The sequence below is a fragment of the Panthera pardus genome, unplaced genomic scaffold (assembly GCF_024362965.1).
Source record: "Panthera pardus isolate Hobbes unplaced genomic scaffold, ASM2436296v1 HiC_scaffold_2, whole genome shotgun sequence".
NCBI classification, from domain to species: Eukaryota; Metazoa; Chordata; class Mammalia; order Carnivora; family Felidae; genus Panthera; species Panthera pardus.
Genome location: NW_026526765.1, coordinates 62,519,779 through 62,546,810, shown reverse-complemented (window position 1 = coordinate 62,546,810; position 27,032 = coordinate 62,519,779). Strand labels below are relative to the sequence as shown.

Genomic DNA, 27,032 nt, shown 5'->3' with positions numbered 1-27,032 from the left:
TGGCCACTTCTCTCCAACTCCACTGCACACCCAGTGACCATGACCTCTGCTCTTGGCCCCTCCAGTGTGCTCCCTGCACCTGCTCCTATCACCATGAGCTTTCTAAAGTTTTGCAGTCCAACAGAACTTTCTCTGGTGATGAAAATGTTATGTAGTACTAATATGGCAGTCAGTAGTCTCACGTGGCTATTAAGTACTTGAAATGTGACTAGTGACACTGAAGGACTGACTATTTCACTTTATTTAATTTTAATGAATTCAAATTTAAATAGCATCACGTGGCTAACGGCTACCATACTGGTATAGTATAGGTCTTTATTTTTTTTTAACTTTTTGAGAGCACGTACACACGTGCATGTGAGCAGAGGAGGGGCAAAGGGAGAGGGAGGGAGAGAGAGAAAGGGAGAGAGAGGGAATCTCAACCAGTGGAGAGGAGAGGCCCCGAGACTACGTGGGGAGAGACAGGTCCAGTCACACCGGTGTCCCAGCCCAGTCTTGCAGCCATTCAGCAGGAATTGTGGGAAGGGAGGGCACATGCCCTGTCGAAAGGGGCAGCTCCAAATGTCTGTTGACAATGGGATGTGTCCCCAGTGTGGCTAGAGCCTCTGACTTTGAAAATCTGGAACTCTGGGCTCCCAGTCTTTAGCTTTTGGCTCTGACGTGTTTGAATGCTATACAGGACAAACGTAACTTGTCTTTGGGTTGGGTGTGGCCAGTGAGCTTGCAATGTCTGATTCAGATGTCGGGGACCAGAGGAAGGGTGTTCTGAGCAAAGGCTACAAGAGGGCAAGCAGAAGCCAGGAGTGGCCAATGGCTCAGTCTGGCTGGGACCGGGAATGGGAGTTATGGAACACGGGAGACAGCTGTGTGATCTTGGGCAAGACACTCAACCGCTCTGGGCGTCCGTTTCCTCATCTGTAAAATGGTGCCACCTCACAGAGCTATTTTTGCAAGGCTCCGCTGTGATTAATACATAAGAAGAGCTGAAAAGGGTACAGCGTGTGTGGAGCCAAGGTTGCTGGCTCCCGCCAGGGTTCCCTCGTACTCCCAAATGCACTGTGCTCACATCCTCGACTCAGGATCTGAAGTTCCTGGTTCTAGCAACAAAACCACAGTAACACCTGAACGGTCCTTTGGGGGCCTACCAGCTACTTTCAAATGCACCCCAATCTCACTCCTCCCCTGCTTTATTCCTCGTCACATCGCCACCCACCAAAATGCTTTTCAGTTAGCGTGCTGTCTATATCCCCCTACTAGCACGGGAGCTCCGACAGCGCGGGAACTCTGCCCACCTACCCCGTTCCGTGCCACCTACTCAGAGTGGCCCCAGAGCGGCCCCAGAGCTGACACAGAAGGTGTCCAATAAACGTTTTTCGAATGAATGTGTGATAGCTCATTTAATCCTCATGCAAACTTTGGGAGCTGGGTGGTATCATTCTATTATTACCATCATCGTATCCTCACCCTAAAGACGTAAAAACAGGCTATGATGGGTGGAGTGACTCAGAGGGCGCTGCTTGGCCAAGAGGGGGTAGAGCCGGGATGCACACTCAGGGCTCAGGACTGCAAATCCCATGGTCTTCTTAACGGCCGCTCCCTTCCCCGGCGGGAGGAAGAGCAGCCCCTTCCTGAACCAGCCAGTGGGGGCTCCGTGCCTCTGGGAGCCTGGAACCCTCACCCAGAATCTCAGCAGGAAATGCTGCCGGCCACCCTGATGCTTGTCAGGCCCTGGCTGGGGGGGGGCTGAGTGACCGCACAGCTCTGAACACCCGGATTCTGGGAGGAAGGGGGCCGAAGGGATGGGGAGTGGGGAAAAGGGGCCCGTGCAGGGTCTCCGTACCTTGTTGATGCTGAACTGCCCCTCAAAGCGGCAGCCGGCCCCGTTGTTCAGTGGGATCTTCATCGAGTTGTCAATGTGCCCCACCTCGTGCCTGCCCATCTCATCCTGTATGTCAAGTCCGACCACTGCAGGGGTCAAGGAGAGGAGAGAGTCACAAACACCCAGAGAAATGGGGATGGGGCCCAGCCCTTCATCCCTGGACCCCCTCCTCTAATCTACTCCATCGACAGGTGGGCCCTGGGCCTTCCAGGCACCCACAGCCTAGGGCCCAGAGCCACAGAGAGGAAGGCAGCCAGCAAGGCTGGACTGAAAGGGAGCAAGCCCACAAGGTCCCTGCCACTGCCTGAGGCTGCAAAGGAAGAGGGGAAGGAGGCCGGGGGGGCGGCAGCAGCTAATGGGGCCAGGGATGGAGGAGTGTGGGGCGTGAGGGTGACGACTCTGCTAAACTCAAGACTGCAGGGAGACAGCAGAAGGTCGGGGTGAAAAGGTTAGTCTGAATCCTGGCCCTGCCTCTCGCCAGCTGTACAACCCTCGCCGAGGCACATAAGCTCCTGATGCCTGTTTCTTTCTCTGGAAAATGGGTGATAACAATTAGACCTTCCTTGGAGAATTATGAGGATCAAATAATATGTGTAGAAAATGCTTAGAACAGGGGCTGACGTATAGTAAACGGCAAGTGCTTAATGAACGTCAGCCCCTAATGGTTCTCAGTCTCTGGGTTTGTTGGGTAAGGTTTTAGGCAGGCATTCGTTCACTCATCATTCATTCATTCACACCTTTTTTTTACCCAATACCTATTCCTGCAGGCCCTGCCCTCCCAGAGCTAAGGTACTTTTCTGGGTTCCTCAGTACACTGAATGGGAAACTTGGGGCTTGGGGGTCCTGGTCTTTGACTCCAATGTGACTCTTTACCCGTGACTCAGCTTCCCAATCTGTAAAATGGGCAGGCCCATGCCAATTGCATCCTTTGAGATGGTTTAAGTGGCACAGCTTTGCAAACTATGAAAACACAGACATTTCCCCGAAAGAAGCACTGGAAAGGAGGTTATGACACAGAGAAAGAACTGCTGGGAGCAGTTTTATGTGAGCCAACCCTACAAGGGAAAAATGGGAACAAATGTATTCCTCAGTGGTGGTGGGGAAGCGAGGGAGGGCCCATCCACAGAAGGAAATATGATGTAGTCGTTAAAAATGACGCTCACAGGTCTGTAGTATGTGGGAAACGCTGATGCCGTAACGTTTGGTTTAAGAGAAATGCAAACAGGACTCAGCGGCTCCACCCCTGGGAGCCTGTTGTCTAGATGCAGACATGTCCAGACGTGTGTGCGAGGCTGCTCTGGGCAACTTTATTTGAAATTGTGACGAGTGGAGGCAACCCAGCTGCTTGTCAACAAGGGACTAGTCAATGGAACAGTCCCCTCTGGAATGCGGTGCAGCAGGTACGAGAACTGAGCTAAATCCATGTGTGGGGAGAGGCAGCTCAGAGCAGGGCAGTGACTAAGAGCTTGGGTTCTGGGGCTGCCACTGTCTGTGGTTCCTGGCCTTGCCCCTTACCAGCAGTGGGACCTCGAGCAAATTCCCTAGCCTTCCTGTGCCTCGGTTTCCTCCTCTATCCTAGGCTTGTGAGGATTTCGAAAATTAAAATAGTACTAGGTGCCAGACACCCTTCTAAGTGCTTTCTACATAGGAATGCACCATCCGAGCATCCCTGTGGGGAAGATAATATTATCAGACCCATTCTATCCTGGGGGACACTAAGGCACGGAGAGGTTAAGTAACTTGCCTGGGATCGTACAGCTAAGAAACACTGGAGCGTGGATTAGAACCCACAGAGTTTCGATCCAGAGGCCACACCCTTTGGCCATTCCACTGGAGTACGTCTCATCTTAACGCACTAACACAGCCAAAGGATTCAGGACGGAGCCTGGTTTGGAGCAGGAGCAGGAGCAGAATCAATGGCAGCTGTGGTGATCATCTTACCAATATTATGAGTAACGTAAGAATAGCTCCAAGATATTAGCATAAAAAACAAGAAACCCCAGAAAGGTCCCACGCAGTTGGGTCCCAATTACATGAAAAGTAAAAAGAAAAAACAACACCCGCCACCTAAACATGATACGCGTTTGTAGACGGGGGGACAGACACACAAGGCAGGCACACAAACACAGGGGTGGAGAAGGGGTGCCGGCTGCTAGCAGGGGCTTCCTCTGGGGTGGATGGCACACTAGGGAACACGGACTTCAACTTTTCTCTGTTTGTTTCTGTATTTTGAACGTGATTTTTTTTAAGCCAAAAAAAAAAATATTCCTGTTATTAGTTAGCAATAAAATATCACTTTTTAAAGCAGGATAGGAGATTGCACACACAATGTGATCTCAGCCGTGTTTAGAAAGGCGCAGAAAGGAAGGCCAACGGGATGGGATGGCGTCAAATGTCAACTGACGCTGTCACTGGGGGTGGAATTATGGGCGATTTCTTCTCCCTGCTGCTCTGGATTTTCCAAAGGTACAATGATGAACGTGCATTTTTTTTTTTTTTTTTATAATAAAAATCTGTTCTCTTAAAGAACAGCCAGGGTGCGGAGCTCGAGTGTAAGATGCCTGGGTTCGGGTTATGGCCCCACAGAGAGGCAGCGCCCCGTGGGCTAGTGCAGCCCCAAGCTTAAGGTTGCCTGGCCCCTCCTGGGCCACTGCCCGTAGCTGGGACGCAGCCTGGAACCACATCCCTTCCCTCCCCTACCCCACTGGTCCCAGTCCTCTGGCCTGACTAAGAATTTCCTTGTTCCAGAGACACGACCTACTCCTGACTGAGAAGCTGCCAGATGAATTATTTTTCTAAGGGAAAAAGAAAAAATAAAAATAAAACCGACCTATTTCAACAGGTTCCCTGGCTTGGGGCCCACTGTGGATTCAAAATTGTGATGTAATTCTCACCAAAAGCAATAACAGAACTGAATCTCTCCCTATCTCTGCCTGCGGACACACCCAGTGTTCTGTCCTTCAGGAGGAAGGGCGTGGGTGGGAGAAGGGCCTGCATCGGGTTATGTGCCAACCTGGGGCAAAGGGACACTAGACATCCCAGTCCAGGAAGGGACACCCAGTCCACTCAACAAGAAGTCTAGGGACCGGCTCATCAGACCCTCCCGGAAACCTCAGGCAACAGATAGCATTATAAACCCATTTTTATAGATGAGAAAACAAGCTCAGAGAAGTCACACCTCAGCCTGGGTCAGAGTTTTAGTGAGCAAAAGAGGTCTGAGGTCTCCTTGCTTTAAGATGCTTGAGAGGTTATATGACCCTGCCCCCACCCCCCACGGCACCCTACAGCCTCTTGCCAAGATATGGGTAATAACAGCCCGGCCCCCTTGCTATGGGGCAGGATAAACTGGTTGTCAGTCACATGCCACAGCTCCCCGTGAAATCCGGCTGAAAACATGGCTACCCTCCAGAGGTAACCCCCGTTAGCCATTTCGAGGACTCTGTATTCTACAAAACCTCCAAATGCAGGCACATTTGATTACATTCCGCACCCCCCCCCCCACACCCCCAAAAGGAACAAGGAGAACCTTATGCGACCTGCTATTTGTAGCCTGCCCTGTTTGCTGACTTGTCCCGGTTATCTTGTCATCTCTGCACACTCAGCTCTGCCTAACAGAGGGGCCTTGCTGGAGCAGAGGGCTGTTGGGAATACTCACATTCGCAGTGCAAATTGGGTAAACTGATGTTCAGGCTGACGTCAATTTTGCCCCCGCTGTCCTTGTCCGGGTCATCGACATAGAGCTCATTCACGCTAAGGGAGACAAGTACAGAAGGCTTCACTGAGAGGGGGCACCCATCACAGATGCCGGGGACAGCCAGGAGCCATTTCCCTTGGTGACCACTGCTCAACCAACCATCTAGGGGAAGCCTATCTGCTCAGGCACAGGGGAGCAGGGCTCCCATCTTGAGGGCCTCTCCAAACACTGGCCTTACCACTCAGAGGGAGGGGGCTGGGGTGGTGATAACGGGCACGGCTTTTGGCGTTAGACAGATTCAAATTCCAATCCCAGCCCTGCCATTTTCTATGTGAGCTCGGCAGAGCCCGTCTTCGAGTGGGATATCACCACCTGCCGTTAATGGGGTGGTCTGAACACTTGAGTGAAAAATGGGAGTCTTATTAGGCCGCAGGGCCTGGTACCTCCAGGCATATGGTACCCTAGTCCCTACTCTCTGGAGCCATCTCCCACTCAGCTGGGAAGTGGGGATTCCCTGGGCGCTCACCCTCGATGCTCGGCCCTCACAAAGCCCTGGGGCAAACACCAGGCCCAAGATGCAACTAGACGTGACTAGTTTATTAGTGTCCTGTGGCTGCAGCATAAATTATCACAAAGCTGAGGGCTTAAAACGAGTCACATTTATTATCACCTTGCACTTCTGGAGGTCCACAGTATAAAACAGGTCTGCGGGGCCGTACTCCTTCTGGAGGCTCTATGGGAGAATCCTTCTAGAGGCTGCCTAAGTTCATAGCCCCTCCTCCACCTTCATACCCAGTAGAACCACACAGTATCTTCACTCCTCTCTGGCCTCCTAACTCCCTCCTACAGCAGCTCTGGTCATTTCATCTCGCCCACCAGATAACTCAGGGCCATCTCCCCGGCACAAGAGACTCGACACAATCACATTTGTAAAGTTCCTCTGGCCATGTAAGGTCACACGTTCACAGGTTTCAGGTCTTTGTGAAGAGAGGCACAGTTTGGGGGCAGGGGGCCCCATGGACAGTCATGCCACCTTGCTCTCTGGGACCAGGGCGCCGCAACAGGACCTGTCAGCAACGTGAATTTATTCAACAAATACTTTTCGAGTGCCTGCTACCTGTCAGGCACTAGAGACAGTGGGTAACGCAGTCAGACACAGTCTCTGTCTTCATCAACCTTAGAGACACCACTCGCCTCCTTAAAAAATACCTTCCACCAACTATGATTATTGCTTGGTTGGAAAGTTGTGGGGTGACAAGGGAGGGATAACAGGACAAGTGACCTCTGGGGAGAATGGGCCAGAAGGACTTCTCTGAGGAGATGGGAGCGGAGGCCTGAAGGAGGAGGAGGCTGCCCCAGCAAAGAGGTGGGGGTGGGGGTGGGGATCTTTGGGACAGAGTGTGCAGAGGCCTGGAAGTGGCTGTTTTGGGGAACTGAGGAAAGGTCACTGTGGCTGCAGCGTAGAGCGAAGGGAAGTGGGCTGTGTGATGCAGCTGGAGAATGGGCAGGGGCTGTGTCAGGGAGGCCCGGAGGCCCTGGTAAGGCCTTCACACTCCATCCAGACAGAGTACAGCCGCATGGTCAGTCTTGCCCTTTAACAGGCTTCCTCTGCAAGGAAGACTGACCGGAGGGGCCACTGTGCACTGGGGAAACCACACGGAAGGCAAGAGATGGCCTGGATTGGGTGTGTTGTGGGAGGGGGGCGCGGGAGGGAGGGATGCCAGATATGTCAGCTATGGGCCGTGGGGGGCTCAAGGGAGGCATGCAGGCAGACCGCCATGTGTCTTTCTGGAAACATTTGTTGGGCTGGGAGCTCCTGGAAGAAGAGCAGTGAGGAGGGAAAGGCACTGAGTTGCAAGTGGCTGTGCTGAGCTCGAAGTGTCGTAGAGGCATCTTTGACGAGCCGCTGAGTGGACGCCGGGTGGCCATGTCTGAAGGCCACTTCTGATTCCCAGAACACTCCCCAAGGGGAGAGGGGACCGAATCTAAAGGCTCGGCCCAGTGGGCAGGTATGGGGGCCGTGCTTGAAGTGGCTGGGCTATGGCTACTGAAAGCATTAACTAGGGTCCAGCATAGGCTGTAAATAAAGGCTTGCAGCTCTAAGCAACTAGACTCTAAGAAAGCCTTGTACATGGCCACATCTCTGGGAAAGAATGAGTCAGGTCAGGGCAAGGGCATTTTGTTTTTACTCAGAGGCTGTCTTTATGCCCCTAGCACGTAATATGATGTAGCTGGTGCTCAATTAAGAAACAGTGGGGTCCAGGGGCACCTGGGTGGCTCAGTCAGTTAAGCCTCCGACTCTTGGTTTCAGCTTAGGTCATGATCTCACAGTCTGTGGGGGTCAAGCCCACATGGGATGCAGAGCCTTCTTGGGATTCTCTCTCCCTCCCTGCCTCTGCCCCTCTCCCCTGCGCGCGCGCTCTCTCTCTCTCTCTCTCTCTCTAAAATAAATAAATAAACTTAAAAATAGTGGGCTCCAGTCGTGAGACTGAGCCTCACATCAGGCTCGGTGCTGCTTGGGATTCTTTCCCTCCTCTCTCTCTCTGCTCCTCCCCCACTGGTGCACATGCACGAATTTATGCATTCACACATGCATGCTCTCTCTCAAAATTAACAAACTTAAAAAAAATGTGTAGGAAAAAAAAGAAACAGTGGGCTCAAAAAGTCACCTGGGGCATGTTTCCTTGCACGGGTCACAAGGATGCTCCTGAAGACAAGAGAGTGACAGATGTGGTTTGGCCTTCAGACTGTTGGGCCTCCAGGCCACGAAGTCAGGAAAATCCCAACTGGGCCTATGTGCATTCATGTTATTCCCATCTGATCCTGTGAAAATGTCCTGATCCTCATTTTACAATCAGGAAACTGAGGCTCAGAGAGGTTGAGTGCCCTCTCCAAAGTCACACAGCAGGAAATAGCAGAGCTAAAATCCCACCTAGGTCTGCATTCGGCCTGAGACCCAGGCTTTCTAGGGCTCATGCTGCCTCCCCTCCCTCTCGCCCTCAACATCTAGGATCAAGGGAGGAAATGGGGGAGGAGGGCTGGCCCTCTGAGGCCACACACAGGGTGTGGGGAAGAGAGACAGGGGCTTGTACTTGGCAGGCTCATAGCGTTGGCCCCCATCGGAGAACAAAGAGAACAAATTAGCCAGGGGGAAAGGAGCAAGCAGGACCACAGGAGGGTATACTGGAGGATGGACATCTCCACAGCCAAAAGGGCTCTTCCTCGGCCTTTAGCGCCCAACTTCTACCCCAGCCTTGATGTGCAACTCCAGAAGGTTGTTGAGTAATGACACTACTGGGTGATTAACAGAATGGTCACCGAGGGAGAGGGAGAGCCCCCGGCTTCCTTTCCCAAACTAGCGAGACTCTTCCTTGTAGCTACTCACCTTTCCCACCTCGGAGGTGGGGCCTCAGCACATCACCAGCGGATTGTGGGATGATGTCATCCCCTGGCAATCCTCTGGAGGTGACCTCAGTGCACAGAGAGGTGAGTGCCAGGTGTGGCACCAAGGTGAGCTCACCCTCGAGGCCCCAGGGGGCCTCTCCTAGCCCATGGAGCCCAGGCTCTCCAGTGCCATCTAGAATAAAGGGGCTGAGGTGCTGGGGAGGGGTGGAAAGCCCACTGGCCTGCAGAGCGTAGGCCAGTCTGGTTATGTAAGGCCAGAACTGGCTGTTCCCAGTGCATTCCTGAAGGGCCCCAGGCTGCAAGATAAACGAAGTTCAATCACCTGTGCCGCCTGCCCAAGGAGGCCAAGAGATCCACCTTCAGAATCCAAAGCGGAATGTTCCAGGGCTGCTGGCGTCCTCCTACCCCCAGCCAGCACTGCAAGCCCTCCTTTCGCCTGCCACCCGCAGACGCCTGCCAAGGCTAGCTAAACTGGCTGGGGCTGAACTGATTTTAAAAGGTGAACGGACAGCCAGAAATCAGCCCACCTGAAGGGACAATACAAGCTTTTTTGTGGATTTACTGCTATCTGGAGACTCTCGGGCCTGATTCCTCCTGTCACTAGCAAGGGCGATGAGAAGACTCATGGGGCAGTGGCAGATACATGTAGGCTCACCTCCTGCCACTAAGAAGCTTGGGGGGGGGGGGGGGACCTGGAACAAGTTACTTCACCTCTCTGAGCCCCGGTTTCCTTAACTGTAAAACTGGGGAAGTTTTCTATGAAGTTTGAAGACAGTCAAAATTAACCTACGGTAATAAGTCACAATAGTGGTGGTGGCAGGAGATACTGACTGGGAGGGGGCACGAAGGAACCTTCCAGGCGGTGGAGATGTGTTGTCTTGATGAGGTGATGGTGACACGGGTATAAGCAGAGGCAAGCGTTCATCAAGTCTCACCTTTAAGATTTATGCGCTTGGCTATTTGTAAGTTATAGATACGTCTTGAAAGGAAGGAAAGAAAACCAGGAGGGAGGGGAGGGGGAAGAGGAAGAAAGAGGGGAGACAGAACAAAAGAGGGGTCAGGATTCGGGCTGCTTCCCAGGGGTGTGAGCGATAAAGCTGCAGGTCCCCAGGGCAGGGGGGTGTATGTTCCTCACCAATCTGAGGGCCTGGCTCGGGCCCTTCTTGGTAAAGACCATAAGGCATCGTGATGCAAGTCCAGACTCTCAGTGTTCCAATCCTAGCTCTACCACCTACGAGCTGACTGACCTTATAATGCAGGGGGTTTTGCCTCTACCAGCCTCGGTTTCCCCACATGTAAAACAGGGGCGGTCACAGGTACGGCACAGTAAGTGTCTGCTGCTTTTACTGTTCTTGTAATTATCAGTGTTTACAGAGTTGGTAGCAACAGGCATTCACCTCACAGCACTGTGGCAAGGATTACTGAGGGGCCCACAGCTGGTGCATTACATCGAGAATATGCCGATTATGACCTGCTGAACGAGGGGGCACAAGCCACCCACACAGGGCGGCCAGGTAGCTCCCTCAGCATCCGAGCTCCCACTTTGGGGAAGTGAAACCCACAGGGTCGTTTTGATGGAAGGCACAGTTTCGATACACCCACACAAAGGAAGAAAGAGTCCCGAGATTTATTACTTACAGATCCCAGGAGAGTGTGTGTGTGTGTGTGTGTGTGTGTGTGTGTGTGTGTGTGTGTGTGTGTGTGTGTGTGCGCGCGCGCGCGCGCACATGCAGGGAGCCAGGGGAGGGCAGGAGCCAGCGGGAGAGAGACAACAGGGTAGCAAGCACTTATTCCCCTTATGATGGGGCAGAGGTCACTAACTCTCCTCCGGCTTCACTCTTCAGTAGCTATTTTGAAAGATACCCCAGGCAAAATAAAGGCGGGAACTCATGGCGGGCATCCTGAACTCAAGTCCTTATCTTAGTGTCCAGACTCTGGGTGTGAGGAGGGTTATCACACTGTAAAATGCCTAGGCAGCAACTCAGAAAAACAAAGTTCGTTCTCCTCAGAAGCTGCTTTTCTTTCCTTTTGTTTAATTTTTTTTTTAACGTTTATTTATTTTTGAGACAGAGAGAGACAGAGCATGAACGGGGGAGGGGCAGAGAGAGAGGGAGACACAGAATCGGAAGCAGGCTCCAGGCTCCGAGCCATCAGCCCAGAGCCCGACGCGGGGCTCGAACTCACGGACTGCGAGATCGTGACCTGAGCTGAAGTCGGACGCTTAACCGACAGAGCCACCCAGGCGCCCCAGCTGCTTTTCTTGTCATAGGGATTAAATGTGTTCATGGATGCAAGGTGTTAGCACAGCCCCTGGTATATTCTAAGGCCCGCATAGAAGGTGGCCCTGCTTATAAAGAATCGAAGATGTCCCAGCTCTAAGCAGCTGGCTGGTGCCAGGCACGACGCCGGAGACTTTCACATGTAGTATCTCATGTAATACCCACAGCAGGAAGATGTTTAGTAGGGTCACTGTTCTCTTCTCACAAGGATGAAACCGGGCTCAGAGCAAGACAGATAAAAGACTGGCCAAGATCACATGGCCAGGAAGAGGCAGAGGCAGGATCTGAACCTGGAGCCATGAAAGCCCAGAGCCATGCTCTTTCCACCGCGTTAAGATGGATGGGGCAAGGAATCAATGAAAACCTGAGGGACAAGTGTCCCCCAAGGACACCTGTGATGCAGGTGTCATCGTCTTTCCGATAATCTGCAGGTGCCCATCCCAACTGCACCCATGGCCCAAGTGCCCACAGGGCAAGCAGGTGTAAAGGGTCCATCCCCTTTGTGCCCTACAAGCCTCCCTCTGCCACCTCCCCCTGCCACGCCCTGGTGGGTTGCTGCATCTGACCTCCCGACTGACCAGGACGAGGGCTCCCTGAGCCAGGAGCACAGAGCACGAGATCACCACCCCTGCAGAATGAACGGGGGGAGGTACCAATGTGTGCTGATGGAGGAGAGGGGGGCACATTCCAGTCGGGGGACACCAGACAGCGTCAGGGAGTTGGCTGGATTGCGTGGGGGTCAGTAAGCAGTGGCCATGTAGGGAGAGGAAGAGAGGGACTGGGGAGGTACGGGTGGGGGGAGCGTAGGTGGAATGTAACGAAGGGCCCTGAAATTCTAGGCTGAGGCGTGAGTCTGATGACATCTATGGAAAACAATTTTATTTGCTTTTAGAAGAGCACTTGAATAGTTCAGATTCCTGCCCAAAGTCGCTGACCTCTGTGCTTAATAATTTGATTTAATGGAAACTTACACAGCAGTGAGGCCCACAGCAAGGGCTTGCGGTGGAAGGGGAGGGATGGAAGTTATGTAAGCAATTTCCCCAGGACCTTGTTTTAAATCCCTACCCTCCAGGTATAAGTAAGTGCATCTATTCCCTACCAGGTGGAGGGCCAAAACCACCCCTTCTCGGCCACCAAGTCCTGCCCACACCCTCCTCTCTACAGTTATTGTCCAGTCTGGCCTCCAGGGTCGCCCTGCCCCAAGTTCATCTTCACAAGAGCGGACCTCGCTGCAGCGTGAAGCCGGTCCAATCGTTCCATGCTCGGATGCCTTCCGGCCTGTCCTTCATGCGACAGCCCTAGGTCTCTCACCGGGCCCTAGCCCACAACCCAGGCCTCAGAGTGGGTGACCGGGCTCTGACGGAGACATCCAGGCATTCCTCCTGGTTGAGCTACCGGCCTCTCCACTGGGGGCCTGCTATGGAGCATCTGAGGACACAGTTCAAGGTAACCACCCAGTTCCCGCTAGGTGGGCAATGGCTTCCTGGAGTTCCAACTGCCTGCTCGGCCACTTCACCCTGGAAGGGTGTATCCAAATGTTCAGGTCAACTGTTCTGACCAAAGAGCAGCAGCTCCCATGTACCTGGGGGCCCAGAATGCTCTGGGCAGAAAAGCGTGGTATGACAGGGCAGGAGTGCAGAGGCTTTGACTGGAGTGGCCCCACCACTTACTAACCTCATTATGGCTTTCGCCTCCTGGTGCCTCAGTTTTCCCAGCCGTAAAGTGGGGCTAAGACTACCCGCAGAACCCACCTCAAGGGGTTCTGTGTTGATGACATGAGACGATCACCGTAAAGTGCGAACCTAGGTGGCTGGCTGGCTGGCTGGGCATGTGGTTGCCCAGTATAAATCGTAACTGGAAAGTAGAATACATTGTATCTTACTGTAAATTATCAGTGGAGAGTTCCAGCTACTACATTTTCTTCTTACAGATCCTCATCAGGTTAATAAGTAAAAGCAGCCAAGCCTGGGAAGTCATAGACCGGAATGTGTTGCAGCCACGTTCTCTGAACAAGGGGTGGGGGGGGGCCTGCTCCCCTGGAAATGTGAAGCCACACAGCAACCCCTGTGGGGCCACTTTCCCAAGGATAATTAATGGCCTGTCTAAAGCCCAGGTTAGAGTCCAACCACCCAAACAAACAGGCCTCCTTCCCTACCGGGCTGGGCCAGAATACTGTCTTATGTCACTCACTGATAACCACGGGTCGGGGTTGGCGCAATGTGGATCCCACCAGCAGTGACCTCATTTCCTTGGGGTACAGTCTCATGATGGGGGGTGTGGGGGGTTGACCCACTGTGGTCACAAACCTGCCAGGGAGGGCCCGACATCCATTACAGAAGACCTGGGACCTTCATGTGTTCCCAAACTGGCAGGCCTTCCCAGGGGTCAGAGAAACTTCTGATAGAAGGAAGACCAGGAACAATGCTTTTCCCTCTGGATTCTTCGCTGAAGTCCTCAGTCCTCACCCATACAGACTCCTTTCGGGCAACTCCTGCACCGTGGTCACACGGCAGCAGGGGGAGAGGGGGCGTCAGGGCCACTGCATCATCACAGATGGAGCTTCTGGCCCCTGGGTTACCGACGGGTTTCTCTTCTCATTCCCGCCTCCCTCCCTCCTTCTGGCCACTCACACTGCAAATGGGGAAGAGCTCAGCACGGGCCAGACAAATGGCAAACACACCGTGAATGGCCCTCGTAGTCTGATTACCCCACTCACCCCTCATCTTTCTTCCTCTCCAGGGAGGTGCTGGGACCAGAGTGTCCAGGATGCCCTCAGGGGTCAGGAAGGGAAAACCCTGGAACAGGGTAGAAGGCAGAGCGGCGGGAACATACTGTGCTCTTCGGAAAGGAGGGAGCCCTGTCCTGGGTAATGGAACAAGCTGTCCAAGCTCACCTGAGTGGCTCTTCACACAGCAGGTGGCACACGACCTGCTCCAGTCACAACTCACCTGTCAGGGGCCCATTGCCTCACCATGGGCTGAGCTGACAAACGGCTTAACAAGCTGCCCTTCACAATGTCAGCAGGAGGCGAGGGAGGCTGCTCTGAGCTCAAGGGAGGGGACAAGAAAATTAACATTCATGGAGTGCTTATTACATGCCAGGTGCTGAGGGTGGCCTCACAACCTTTTTAGCATTAGATGGGGAATAAATGTGAAATGAATAAATGTAGCATGAAGAACTACAGACCCATATTAAAGTACATCAGGTGTGGCATTAAGTACCTTTCTGGTAAACAACCTTGTTTAAACCTCACAAATATCACACACCTTCTCTGTTTCCTGCTCTGTTTTTCTTTCTTCAGAGTCTTTTTCACTAATTCATGTACGTTCTAGTTTTTGCTTGCTTGTTGATGGTCTGTGCTCACTGTTGGCATTTTCAACTCCTCTGAGCAGGGAACCACTCAGCAAGGAAGGAGGCAGACCTGGTTTCTGACTTCTGGGAGCTCAGGACCAAGAATGAGGCCCATGAATACACAACAGTGTACAGGATCTACCCCAGCTTGGTCCTGGCTACTTCATATTCTACTCTCTCCACTTGCTCACTTTGCTCCAGCCACACTAGCTCTTTATCTGCTCTGTACATACACCAGGTAATTCCTGCCTCAGGGCCTTTGCACTTCTCAGTGGCTCTGTCCAGAATATGTAAAGTCTCCCTAGTCCCTGGGACACAGTTGGGGCTCCCTCCTTGCTATCACACATGTACCCCACTCACCTTGCTCAGAACACGAGGGACCTGAACAGGAGCACCCCCCCCCCCCCAGGGAAGGGGGCGCAGCCTGGAGAGACCAGCAGGTACATGGCACACAGTAGCTCTCTCAATCTCTTGCTGCTGTCCCTGTTTCTAATTCCAACTCAGGTGACCCCTGAGACATCCAGTGGCCCAAATTTACACAGAGCCACCCCCCATTAGGAGCTGAGTGGGGCAAAGAACATTCTCTGACCCCTGCGTGGTCAGGAGGTCATGTCTTAGGAAGCAGACAAGCCTCCCCAGACCTACAAGCTTTGACTCTAATGCACCCTCTCGTTTGGCCAGCGATACTGAGAGCCAGAGAGTTTGGAAACCTGTCCAGGGTCACACAGCAAAGTGGCAATCGAGCAGGGGGACCTGGCCCTGGGTCTCCCAATGCCTCGTCCAGAGCTCTTTCTACCACTCCGTGAGACCCTCTGGGCTCTGGTGCCATCAGGGTTAAAAACAGGATCAGAGGGACAGGGAAGGCAAACTCTCCCATACCCGTGTAGGCTACAACCAGAAATTAGTTGGCCAGAGGGTGATGGTAGGAAACAGACAAGACTGAGATGCCTGTGGATTCAGGAGACTGGTGGGCCTTGGGAGCCCCCTCCTAACTATACGACCCTGGGCAAATCCCTTCACCTCTCAGAGCCTTAGTTTTCTCATCCTTAAAGACAAGATAACTACCTCTCAGAGCTATCTGAGGGTTAAAGGTGGTAACACTTACATAGCTACAACGCCCGTCTTGGGCTAAGTAACTATGTTTTTAGTTTCCTATTGTCTTGTGGCCGAGAGGGAGGCAAAGGAAACCAAGAAATTCCATGAGCAAAAAAGAAAATTCCAGTGTTGAACAGGGGAGTGGGTGGCCAGGGCCCAGCCCCGTGATGACTTTCTGGGTTGTAAACACAGGAACGAAGAGCCTTGGAAGCCCTGAGCCAGTGGCCAAGGCAGGAAGCTCTGGGGTCTGATTCCACCTCAGGGCGGCCGCTGGGCTGTGACTGAATAATTCCAATGGCATTCTGTGTTACACATACCCCACAGCATTTACTAGGTTATCCGGGCAACGGATGATGCTAGAAATTGGGGATCGATTCACAATGCGTCAATCGCTGCCAGGAAGCCCACACTGATTCCTCACTAAGTGTGGGCCTGAGAACAGGGAAGGGGGCTCAGTTGAGGGGGGCTGGGCTCTGATGTCAGCAACCCCACCCCCCTCGGGTAGGAAGCAGCACCGTTTCTCTGAACTCCTCCAGCTTTAACATCAAATGACCCTATGATGATTCAGAGGGAAAAAAGTCCACTGGCCAAACAAAGGGACAGCAGAGATGGGCAAATGATTCCTGTCATCTGCGGACCCAGGAAGCCCCCCCACAGAACGGAACCCAGATTTTCTCTTCAGCTTCAACAAAGCAATGTTTGCTTTTGCTCTAACTTCAAAACCCTTTTAAGAAACAGAGGAGCGATGGACGCCATGGGCTTGGAAATGAGAGAGTTAGAAGGTTCAGAGGTCTTGCTTCTTTTTAAAGCCCCTGTCTCCTCTCCTCTGGGGTCCCAGAAAGCTCTGGAATGTCCCCTGTGGGGGAATGGAACTTACACTTCTGTCGTTATGAATCCGGTGAGCTCCGAGAGGAAGAGGAAGAGGATGAAGAGGCAGCAGCAGATAGAGACTGGAAGGAACAATACAGAGACACACAATTAAGGGTGGAGGGCACAGGCTGGGGGGGTGGGTGGGCTGGCCCCTCCTCCTTCCCCTCTCCCCTCCCATTCCCATCCCTCCCCTCTCCACCCCTGGCCTCCAAGGAAAGCTGCTTAGAGGGAGGGGGAAAGAGGCCCCACCAACCGTCCAAAGCCCCTCCTTAGTCTAAGCAGCCCTGCTCCCGGAGGACTTCATTTGGTACTGATGTGACCTTCCAATAGAGACTGACCCCCTACGTAGGCAGGTCCTCCAGGGGGCCAGACTGACTTCATTCCACAAGAGCATATTAATGAAGAGGTCAGTCAAAAATAGAGGTTGCATGGGGCGCCAGGGTGGCTCAGTGGGTTGAGCGTCTGACTTCGGCTCAGGTCATGATCTCACGGTTTGTGGGTTCGAGCCCCGCACTGGGCTCGCTGCTGTCAGCATAGTACCTGCTTCAGGTCCACTGTCCCCCCATCTCTCTGCCCCTTTCTCATGCTCTCTCTCAAAAATAAATAAATAAGCATTAAAAAACACAGAGGCTGCAATTTGGTGGCCCACAAATGTGTTCTGTTCAGCTCCAGTGATGTGTATTTCAAAATCTGGAGTTGACACTGAACAATCTGATTGCACATCAAAGTCCAGAACACTCAGGCCCTGGTTCCCAATGGGGTCTGAGGCTCACCAGTTTGCCACAGGCCCTACCACCCCCTCTTGACTCCCTGATTCCAAGGCCGAGGCCAACGGTCTGTCGCCATTTATCACCACCCCCAGTGGTACCATCAACGGCGTGCCCATGTCCTCATCAGAGGTCAGAAAGTGAGGAGACTGAACACTTGTGTTTCAAGAAAAGGGAAAATTCTTTATGGAAGGAATTCTTCTATAAAAGTCTGAAATGTGGAGAGTGGAAGAGAGTTCCAGAGTTGGCCCATGTCACTCATGTTTATCTGGTCAACGGCCCCTGCCAGGGTGGAAATCTGTGACCCCTGGGGCCACTCCCAGGGACAATACATAACAAGTGGTCCGGATCTGGCCTTGAACTCCAGCCCCAGCTCCTGATACTCCCCCAACATCTGACCACTCAATCACACTGAGCCACGTGCTGTTCTGTAAATATGTGTCTTATTTCTGTTCCTTTGTTCCTGTGGTTCCTGTCGGGAACGTCCTTCCCATCTTCTCTCCTCCTCCCCCCCCACCCCTCCTCATCATCCTCTCTGTGAAGTGAACTCCTCTCTATGCTCCCAGGCCGAGGTCCAGCTCAAAAGTCTCTCCTGGTAGGAGGCTCTTCATCCCCAGATGTGGAGCTGGTCACTCTTTCCTCTGTTCCCAGCCTCTATTCTCACACTTGCCACATTTTACCGGCTCTTTGTGGCTGTTTCTCTCACTAAACTGATATCCCTGAAGGCAGAAAGTCCACAGCTCCAGTGCCTGGCCTGGGGCTTGGCATACAGGAGGGAATAATAGGCAGGGAATACCCAAGAGCAGAGAGTGAGCATTGAGCACGCCTCACCTGGGCTTATCACAGAGGCATGCAGTGGGCAAGGGTTTGCAAAATATGCCCACTGCTCACCTGCTACGGGTCTCTGGCTAAGTTACTTACCTCTCCCTGCCTCAGTTTCCTCATCTGTAAAATGGCAACAGGCCTTATGGAGCTGCTCTGAGAATTTCCACAATGGAGAAACTGGGCTTGTAATAGTGCCTGGCGGGTAATAAAGGCTCAAGCATTCGCTCATTATTAGGACTTTCATCAGGGAGTCCTTGGAAGAGTTGGTGATCTGGGGAAGGTGACTGACAAATGGGGTGACCCCTAGTTTCCTGCAAAGAAAAAAAAGTTCCTGGTCCCACTTGTTGATTCTGCTACATTCTTGATGGTTTGCTCCTGGACTGGCTGAGCAACTGTGATAAACACTGAAACCAGTCATTATCTATCTATCTATCTATCTATCTATCTATCTATCTATCTATCTTAAAATGCAAAAAGATGCCTTCTAATTAAAGAAGGAAGGGAACAAATGTTTGCTGGGCCACTACCATGCGCCCTGCTGTGGGAGTGTCACCAGCCACCGTGTCACCTCACACTCCCGCCTGACGGGGGCACGCACCCTTGCGCAGCAGGTAGAAATGGAGGCTCAGAGAGGAAGAGACTGGCCTGGGAAGGTGGGTGGGGAGACAGGCCTGGATCCTATGAATTCTACAGACAATGCCCTAAGAAAAGAAACCCCAAGATCTAGGACTCCAAGTGAAGAACAAGACAGGGACATCCCCACAGTCCCTACACCTCTAAAACCAGACCAACATATGGGATCCTAGAATTACTCCCCAATTCTTCAAACACTAAAAGAACTATATAGGGCAGTATTAAAGGGTTTTACTTTTTTTGTTTCTTTTCAGAAGAGGTAACACATGCACGTGATGAGAAAAATCATGCAGCTGCATAAAAAGGTATAGTGTGTCAAGTCCCTTTCTGGCTCCTGATCTGCAGCCCCCTGCCCTAAGGTATCAGTGTTACCGTCTTGCGTCCTTCCACAGCACTGAAACATATATGTACAATTCCTTTCTTTCTCTAAGCCAACTGCAGCATAAGCTATAGACATCCTTTTCAACCATGCTTTGCTCACTCAGCAGCCTATGTCTGAAATACATGCCACATCAGTTTACAGGAGTGGCCATGTTTGCTTGCTTGCTTTTGTGGCATAGAAACTCATTTCAAATGTCTTCTCCAGCTGTTGGAAAAATCCACTGCACTCCTGCAGCCACCAATCCCAACTTCCTGGCTCATATCCTTCCCTTTCTCACCTGCAGACTGCAGCTATGATAACTGATCAAGAATCCCACTACCAGGCAGAACACCCTTCACCTGGAATCTTCCTAAACAGTATCACGTAGGACCCATGTTTCAGAGTCATTTTCATCCCTCTCACACCTCTCTCAAGCCCCAGCAACCCATCGCATGCTATAATGGACAGGCACAAAGTAGGGAGGCATTTCTGAAGGTCAATGCTGACTTAGACCAATCCAGGCCTTCTAACTGCCTTCCTTGCCCTAAACCTGCAAAAGGGCCCCAACACTCTAACTCTGTCCAGATTGGGGGGGGGGGGGCGGGGGACAGGGATGGAAGGCTTCCTTCTGAAATCTGTGTGCTCTGTTCAAGGTCTGGATGAAGCCTGGTCAACCCAGCAGGTGGACACGATACATGCCAAGTCTACTCAGCTGAAACCCAAGTGTCCAACAGCCCTGATCATATACCCTCTGTGACTGCTCCCCCTACCATTGTCCCATACTAGGTGGACAGAGACAATGTCTGGTACCACTATGGTCACAGGGTCTAGCCTGGCTCAGAGAAGGTACAGAAAAAATACTTGTTGAATGAATGAATGAATGAATGAATGAATGAATGAATGAAAAACACGAGGTATGAAGGCAGGTATGAAGTATTTCAACCAGAAAGGCCGTTGTGATACTGAAGGCTTGATGAGGGTTTTCAATCCATGTTTGGGCAAGAAGCTAAGGCTCTCTGACACCACACTTCTTTTGAAACTGACTCAGGCAGTGGACCATAGGAATGTGACCCCTAGAGAATGTGTGTGACTGGGAAACCTGGTGCAGCCAGCAAAGGGGGGCACTGGACCCAAGACCCAAGACCCAAGACTCTGGGAAGTCAAGGAATTTGTTCAAGGCCAAATGGCCACTTCAGTGAAGGAGGCAAAATTCAAACCCTGATCCGTGAGTGTCCAGGGCCTTTCCCTGTTCCTGCAGTTATTAATAGCACTTATCAAGATGTCATGAAATGGTGTGGCTTCGTGTCTGCTGCCCTGGTAGGCCATGTGCTCCTTAAGGACAAAGACGGGAGCCCATTCATCAACATGATCCTGGTGCTTGGTACGGGACCTGGCCCCAGGACCTAGTTAATAAATATTTGTTCACTACATGGTAGCTAAGGGCTGGTTTCCCATGCCTCACGCCTTTTTCCTCTCGTGTAAAGGAATTTGCCGTCTTGCACACTGTGGCTGGGACCGCAAATCAGACCACGTCCCTAGAGGGCCATCTGGCAGTACCTTCTAAATTTTACAACACACGTGCCCTTTGACCCAGTAATTCCTCTTCTAGGAAAAGTTACCTTACAGAAATAACCATACAAGGATATAAAAATATATGGACAAGGATGTCTGCAACAGCCATAAATCGGAATCGAGACCGTCCACTCCCAGGAGACTGGTTACATAAACTGTGGGTCGCGCAGATGATGGCAACCGTGGGTTGCCAGACGCGGCTGCAGGGAAGAATGCAGCGGGCCGTGTACGTGCTGGTAGGAAACGTGTCCAGCCTACGGCGGTTGAAAAAAGGGCCGGGAAGAGAGGTCCACACAGTAGGTTCCCGTCTCTGCTTAAAACAGCAATATAAGTATATCAAAGCCTGAATGTGCTTTTTAAAAATTCCAGGAGGACCCAGACCTGATTGTTACACATCCATTCACAAGGGTGAGACTGCAGAGACTGTGAGGCAGAGGTCTGGACTATTGGTTGGTGGCAGGAAGGGGACAGGACACCTTACTTGAATTTTTGTGATCAGGCTCAGAAACAAGTCGAACCCCCTCTCCTCTCATGCGCCTTGGGTATCCTCTCCGTGGGGACTCAGGCACAAAGCATCAGAGCGTCTGCTGGCACGGACCGTCACAGGCTGGGGGCTCCTGGAGGTCAGTGACCAGAGGAGTGTAGTCCAGGCACTGAGAGCTTAGCACATACCCTACACTTGACGGGTCTGAACTCATTTATTCCCCATATCAGGAAACTGAGGATCAGAGAGGTGAAGTGAGAGGTGACTTCCCCAAAGTCCCCCAGCTACTAGATGGGAGAATGAACCCAGCTCTGCCACATGGGAAGCCTGCAGGACATGCATCCTGTGTCCTGGCTGCTGCATTCCCTTCCCCAGGGATGTGGAGACCCAGGGCTGGAGAAGGCACCCACGGCTTCAATGAGTAAGGGCCGGGCAGGAGCAGCCGGGGCGGGGGGTGGGGGAACCCCAAGGCCATGCTCCTATGACCCACCTTGGGAGGCAGCAGTGGATTCCAATTTGATTGCCCAGCCCCAGGGCCCTGCTCAGGGGACAGCCCACGGGGAGGGTCCCTCTCTCGCAGGAAGCACTGGAGAGGCCGGCAGGGGGTCAGGCCATGGGGTGCAGGGAAGCCTACCTTTCGAGAGATGTGAAACTTGAGACAAGTCACTTCACCTCTCTGGGCCCATTTTCTCCTCTGGAAAATGAGGCTATGAGGTTTTCCTGCGTGCATGGCGCTTTTGGGTTTGTTTTGGTTTTAATAAACTTCTCATTGTGGAGTAATAGATGCAGAGACGGTACAGAGAGTTCCCATGCGCCCTTCATCCGGCTTCTCCTCACGTTAACATCTTACATAACCACGGTATGCACGTCAAAATGAAGTAACACCATACAGCACCAAAACTAAGCTACAGACATGACTACAGGTTTCTCTAGTTTCCCCACAAACCCCCTTTTTCCTGTTCCTGGACCCAACCTGGGATCTCACTTTGCATGTAGTCATCCTGTGTCCTCAGTCTTGAATCTGTTGACAGTTCCCCCTTCTTCCCAAGGTTTTCGAGACCTTGTCACTTTTGAAGCGTATTGGCAGGAGTTGCGTAGAATGTCCCCCAACCTGGGCCCCGATGATGCTTTCTCATGATTGGGCAGGCTTGGGCTGTTTGGGGAAGAATGTTCGGAGGGAAGGTGTCCTTCCCATCACGTCCCATCGGGGGTGCGTGACGTCCACAGGACGTCTCACTGGCTGATGTCAACCTTCATCACTTGGTTGTCTCTGGGCATCTACATAGGAAAGGTACGATTTCCTTTCCACTCTCTGCTCTTTCCATTCTCTGCATCACTGAGTCCAGCCCATACTCCAGGAGAAGAGAATTAGGCTTTACCTCCTGGAGTGGGTATTTATCCATCTACATTACTATATTACTTGGAATTCTTCTGTTAAGGAAGAGCCATCCCTTCTCTCCCATTGATTTACGTCAGTACACTCTCATACTCTTTTTTGTAATTCTTTGGCACGTAAGACAATCATGCTATGATCTGTTACTCCGACTACCCCTGTGTTAGCCTTTGGCCTCTTTCATGTTGCTCCTGTGTCCTGCTGATGCACCCCTAGCCCTTTTTTCCCCCCTCCGGGAGCTTCTTTGCTTTTTGGCCCAAGATGATCCAAGCTTATTATGCTCTCTTCCTGCCCCGGCCCTGGAACCAGCTCTTTCTTTAAGGAGACTTTAGGTCCTTTTACTGAACACTGGCATTTAGAAACCAAAATCTGGTGCAATTCTTCTTCTTCTTCTTCTTTTTTTTAATGATTAAAAATGTGCTTATGTCAAAAACTCCAGTAGTCTAAAAGGGAAGAAAAGCCCTCCTGACCCCTTGAGCCCCAGTCTCCCCTCCCAGGGGCAATTGCTACTGGTGATTTCGGGTGTATCCTTCCAGAAACAGATAATGCTGATACCTTGCAGGGTTCTGGTGAGAACAGAGATGAGACGAGGAACTATATGAAGGGCTCGCAAGATGCCCATCCTTTGTCCTCTCCTCCCGTCTCTCCTTTTCTCCCTGGTTCAGCAGTTCTGCACAGGGAGAGCAGGCCCGGGTACAGGAGGTGGGGAGGGGGTGAGGACAACGGCAAGAAGGATGGCTACTCACTAATGGCCCCGGTGTATGTTGGCTGCGTAAGGTCCTTGGGCACCTTCCTGTAGATGTCAAACCTGCAGAGAGCAAAGCGGACAGGGGTGAGGTGGGCGCAAGGGGTGGGTCTCAGGGCAGCAGGGAAGATGGTTTAAGCTTGCTTGCCACTTGGGCAGCAAGCCACAGCTGTTCCTGGAACCAGGTCCTCCTACTCCTTCAGGTCACCTCCCCCAGGAGGCCTGAAGGAAAGCCCTCTGATGGGACCCTGCCCCATCCCCTGGTAGCGTTTCCTCACAACACTTAGAACCACCAGGCAGGACCCTCATTCGGTTACGTTTCTGGGTTGGTCTCCCCCCCCCCGCCCCATCAGAACGGAACTTCCACAAGGGCAGCGATCTTGTTGGGTTTTGTCCTCCGCCCACGTCCCCAGACCCTAGCACAGGCCTGGTGCGTAGAAGACACTCGGCAAGCCCTTGTGGAATGAACTGAACCCGCGTCTTGGGTTTCTCTAATGATGAAGGAAATAGGGAAATGCACCGTCTTTCCTGAGTTCCATGACGGCACTGCATTCTTGCCGGGTGTCACCTCTCCTCCCCCTCTTCCCTTTCCTGCCTCCCCCTCCCCCTCCCGTCTCCACTGCCCCCCCCCCCCCCCCCCCCAGCTTGCCTGTGGAGTTCCTTCCTAACTCCAAGGCGTGAAGTTAACAAAATCCTGCCTGGAGCCCAGTCTCAGCGTTAGCTTGCGACGGCTCTGGCTCATGCCTAATGGGGGTCTCCTCCCCACACGCAGAGCAGATGCCTTGATGCCTTTCTTTCATATGGGTCCCACCACAGCAAATGAGGGTTGTGGGGTGCGGCGGAAGAATCTGGGATCTGGGAGTCAGACGGACACAGCAGATTCTGGCCAGCTATTTAAGAGTGAGGATCCTGGAATCAGACCACCCTGGGTTCAAATCTTTTGGGCTGGTCTCCCTTGTTTGTGGCTACTGTTACCAGGTCCTGCCAGGCCATCGAGAGGAGTAACGGAAATAAATGTCTGTGGTGGATTTACACAGCATTCACAGAGGAGGCGCCTCACACACTTGGCTTCCTTCCTGTCACTTGAACCTGAGCAGGCAGTTCTCACAAAGCAGAGTTCTATCCACGCAGTGTTCCTAGGCTCCCGGGCAGGACTTGGCATGGTGAAGAGGCCGGCTGCTCCAGCCCTCGGGGGCTACCAGTTGGCATGTGGTTCCCCTTTGGTGATTGGGAAAAGCTGTTAGCACCCTGCTAACCTCAACGCAATGACTTGGAAATCTTGCGTAAGATCTGATGCTTGACTACCGTGGGCTCATGCTAACTGCACGTGAAACGTGCTGGGTTTCCTAACACGTCAGGGGAGAAGATATTCCCGTGGGGTGCCAAGTTAAAAAGTAACACTTTCTCTCCGGCCTGCTCAGCTACCAGTCTTCCGTTCTTGGGCCCTTAAGGGGCACTAGAAACTGGGGCTGGGAGTGTGGTTGAGCGGGAGGGGTCCACGTGACTCAGTTCTCCATACCTACTCATCTCCCTTATTCGGAAAATGCTGACCCCTTTAACCACGAGGGGCATGTAAGAGATAAGAGGCATGTATGTACTGTGGAATTAGCCCAAGTGGGCTCAAACGTGACTCCACCACTGTTCAAACTTGGGCATGTCACTCACGTAACTTCTCTGAGCCTCAGTTCCCCTGGCTGTAAAATGGGGCAACGATATGATCTCGTAGCATAGCGGTTAAGGCCAAGTGACTTAGTGCATAGAAAGCACTTAGAACTGTGCCTGGCACCCAGGAAGTACTATATGAATATTTATTTGCAGGTACTATTCTTTTTTTTTTTTTTTCCCGTTACTATTGTTAATGTTCGGCTGACTAACATCTACGAGCACCTACTACATGCTAAGTCCTCTCCTAGGCACTAGGACACAGGTATAAGACTCAGCCCTTGGTCCTGTGTGCCTACAGTTTAGCAATAAAGACAAAGAAGGAAATGGAAGGAGGGTACAATGGTGTTCCTTCATAGGGTTTGCTGAAGGTGCTAGGGGGACCCAGAAAGCGGTCCATGGGGTGGTCCATGAAGCTTCCGGCAGCAGGTGATGTCTGAACAGAGCAGGAGGATGGGAGGCAGGGTAGGAAGAGGCATAAAGCAGTCCACGTAGTGAGAACAGCAAAAACAGGGGCCAAGAAAGACGACCAGACCTGGCGTGCTGGAGCGTGGAGTTAGTTCACCTGCCCGTGACCCTGGGACGGGATGATGACCGAACCTGGCGTGATAGAGCGCAGAGTCCCCTTGCACGAGGCCCTGGGACGGCATGGAATGACAGGCACCAGAGAGGTGGGAGGGGCTTACAATCCACCTTCCCTGTCCAGTTAATACCAGGTCGCCATCCAGGGCCCACAGGCAGAAACTGGGCCTCACAGTTTAAAAACTTTATCAACCACCACTTCAAAACTGGGAGTTTTATGGGAAGTCAGAGGTCACTCGGGGTGAGGAGGTGGGGGCAGCTGAGGGCAGAATGTCAGAATCTGATAAGGGTGAAGAGGGCAGAGATGGGAGACTGACACATGGGGGTGGGGGACACTAATCAAATATGTAAATACAGTGAGGATAATGGACGCCCGGGGCTCATTGCTGGGAAAGGGAGGTCTATATGGAGGGAAAAGTAGAATAAACTCTGTGCTGCTAGAGTGGAAGTGGAGGTTTCGCTGTGGATTCATGATTTTCAACATCCACCAATACAGAAATACACATCCTATTCGCATACATTGCCTGGCTCATTCCACAGGGAGGGTCCGGGAACCGTGACAGCCAGATAGCAAACAGCACATCAGGTACTCAAATGTTGGCTTCTAAATCGCCCTCTCTACTTGCAGAAATGGCTGATTCCAGGGCTACGTGAGGAAAATCCAAGATGAACTTGGAACACCTTTTTATGTCAGAAAGCAAGACAGTGTTCAAAGAAGGGTGGGGTCACTGGCCAAAGAAAGGACGATGTGAGCACTGAAATCAAAAATCACAGTAATAGGTTATAACCCGTTGGGTAAAATAGGAAGCCGTGGATCTATATAAAGAAATGAATAGTGCTCGCTCCGGCAGCACATGTACTAAAACTGGAACGGTACAGAGATCAGCACGGCTCCCCGCAAGGACAACACGCAAATTCGTGAAGCTTCCGTATTTGTCAATGCCGTTTGCAGCGACGTGGATGGAAGTGGAGGGTGTTATGCTAAGTGAGATAAGTCAGTCAGAGAAGGACAGATACCATATGTTTTCACTCCTATGTGGATCTTGAGAAACTTAACAGAAGACCATGGGGGAGGGGAAGAGGGAAAAATAGTTACAAACAGAGAGGGAGGAAGGCAAACCACAGGAGACTCTTAAATACAGAGAACTGAGGGTGGATGGGGGGTGGGGGAGAGGGGAAAGTGGGTGATGGGCATTGAGGAGGGCACTTGTTGGGATGAGCACTGGGTGTTGTATGGAAGCCAACTTGACAATAAATTATATTAAAAAAAAAGAAATGAATGAACCCAAAATTTGATGAGAAACAGGATATTTATATACCTTCAAATACCACCCCACAAAATCCTTACTAATTACAAAGGGAAAGAGAGTAACGTTACAGTTGAGAAACTTGACATCATCTTGACCAAGTGACCAAAGTGAGTGTCACCAGTAAG

At 52.0% G+C, this 27,032-nt stretch overlaps 1 protein-coding gene, 2 long non-coding RNA genes and 1 other non-coding gene across 4 annotated transcripts in view; 2 read left to right on the top strand and 2 right to left on the bottom strand.

Annotated features, from left to right (window-relative positions):
* Positions 1-27,032, bottom strand: part of ERGIC1 (endoplasmic reticulum-golgi intermediate compartment 1) — a 101,480-nt gene that overhangs the window by 30,590 nt on the left and 43,858 nt on the right. Inside the window, exons 2-5 of the mRNA XM_019450328.2 lie at positions 23,355-23,416; positions 16,581-16,653; positions 5,535-5,629; positions 1,841-1,965 (exon numbers count right to left, since the gene is read on the bottom strand). Of these exons, the coding sequence (XP_019305873.1) occupies positions 1,841-1,965; positions 5,535-5,629; positions 16,581-16,653; positions 23,355-23,416 (355 nt within the window). The remainder of the gene's footprint in view (positions 1-1,840; positions 1,966-5,534; positions 5,630-16,580; positions 16,654-23,354; positions 23,417-27,032) is intronic.
* LOC128778267 (uncharacterized) lies at positions 11,015-16,574 on the bottom strand. The gene is made up of 2 exons (XR_008423751.1): positions 15,674-16,574; positions 11,015-15,628 (listed from the first exon to the last, which is right to left on the bottom strand). It is a non-coding gene; the product is annotated as an uncharacterized LOC128778267 (long non-coding RNA).
* Positions 12,389-20,501, top strand: LOC128778268 (uncharacterized). The gene is made up of 3 exons (XR_008423752.1): positions 12,389-12,703; positions 19,053-19,103; positions 19,813-20,501. It is a non-coding gene; the product is annotated as an uncharacterized LOC128778268 (long non-coding RNA).
* Positions 26,433-26,535, top strand: LOC128778448 (U6 spliceosomal RNA). The gene has a single exon (XR_008424034.1). It is a non-coding gene; the product is annotated as a U6 spliceosomal RNA (small nuclear RNA).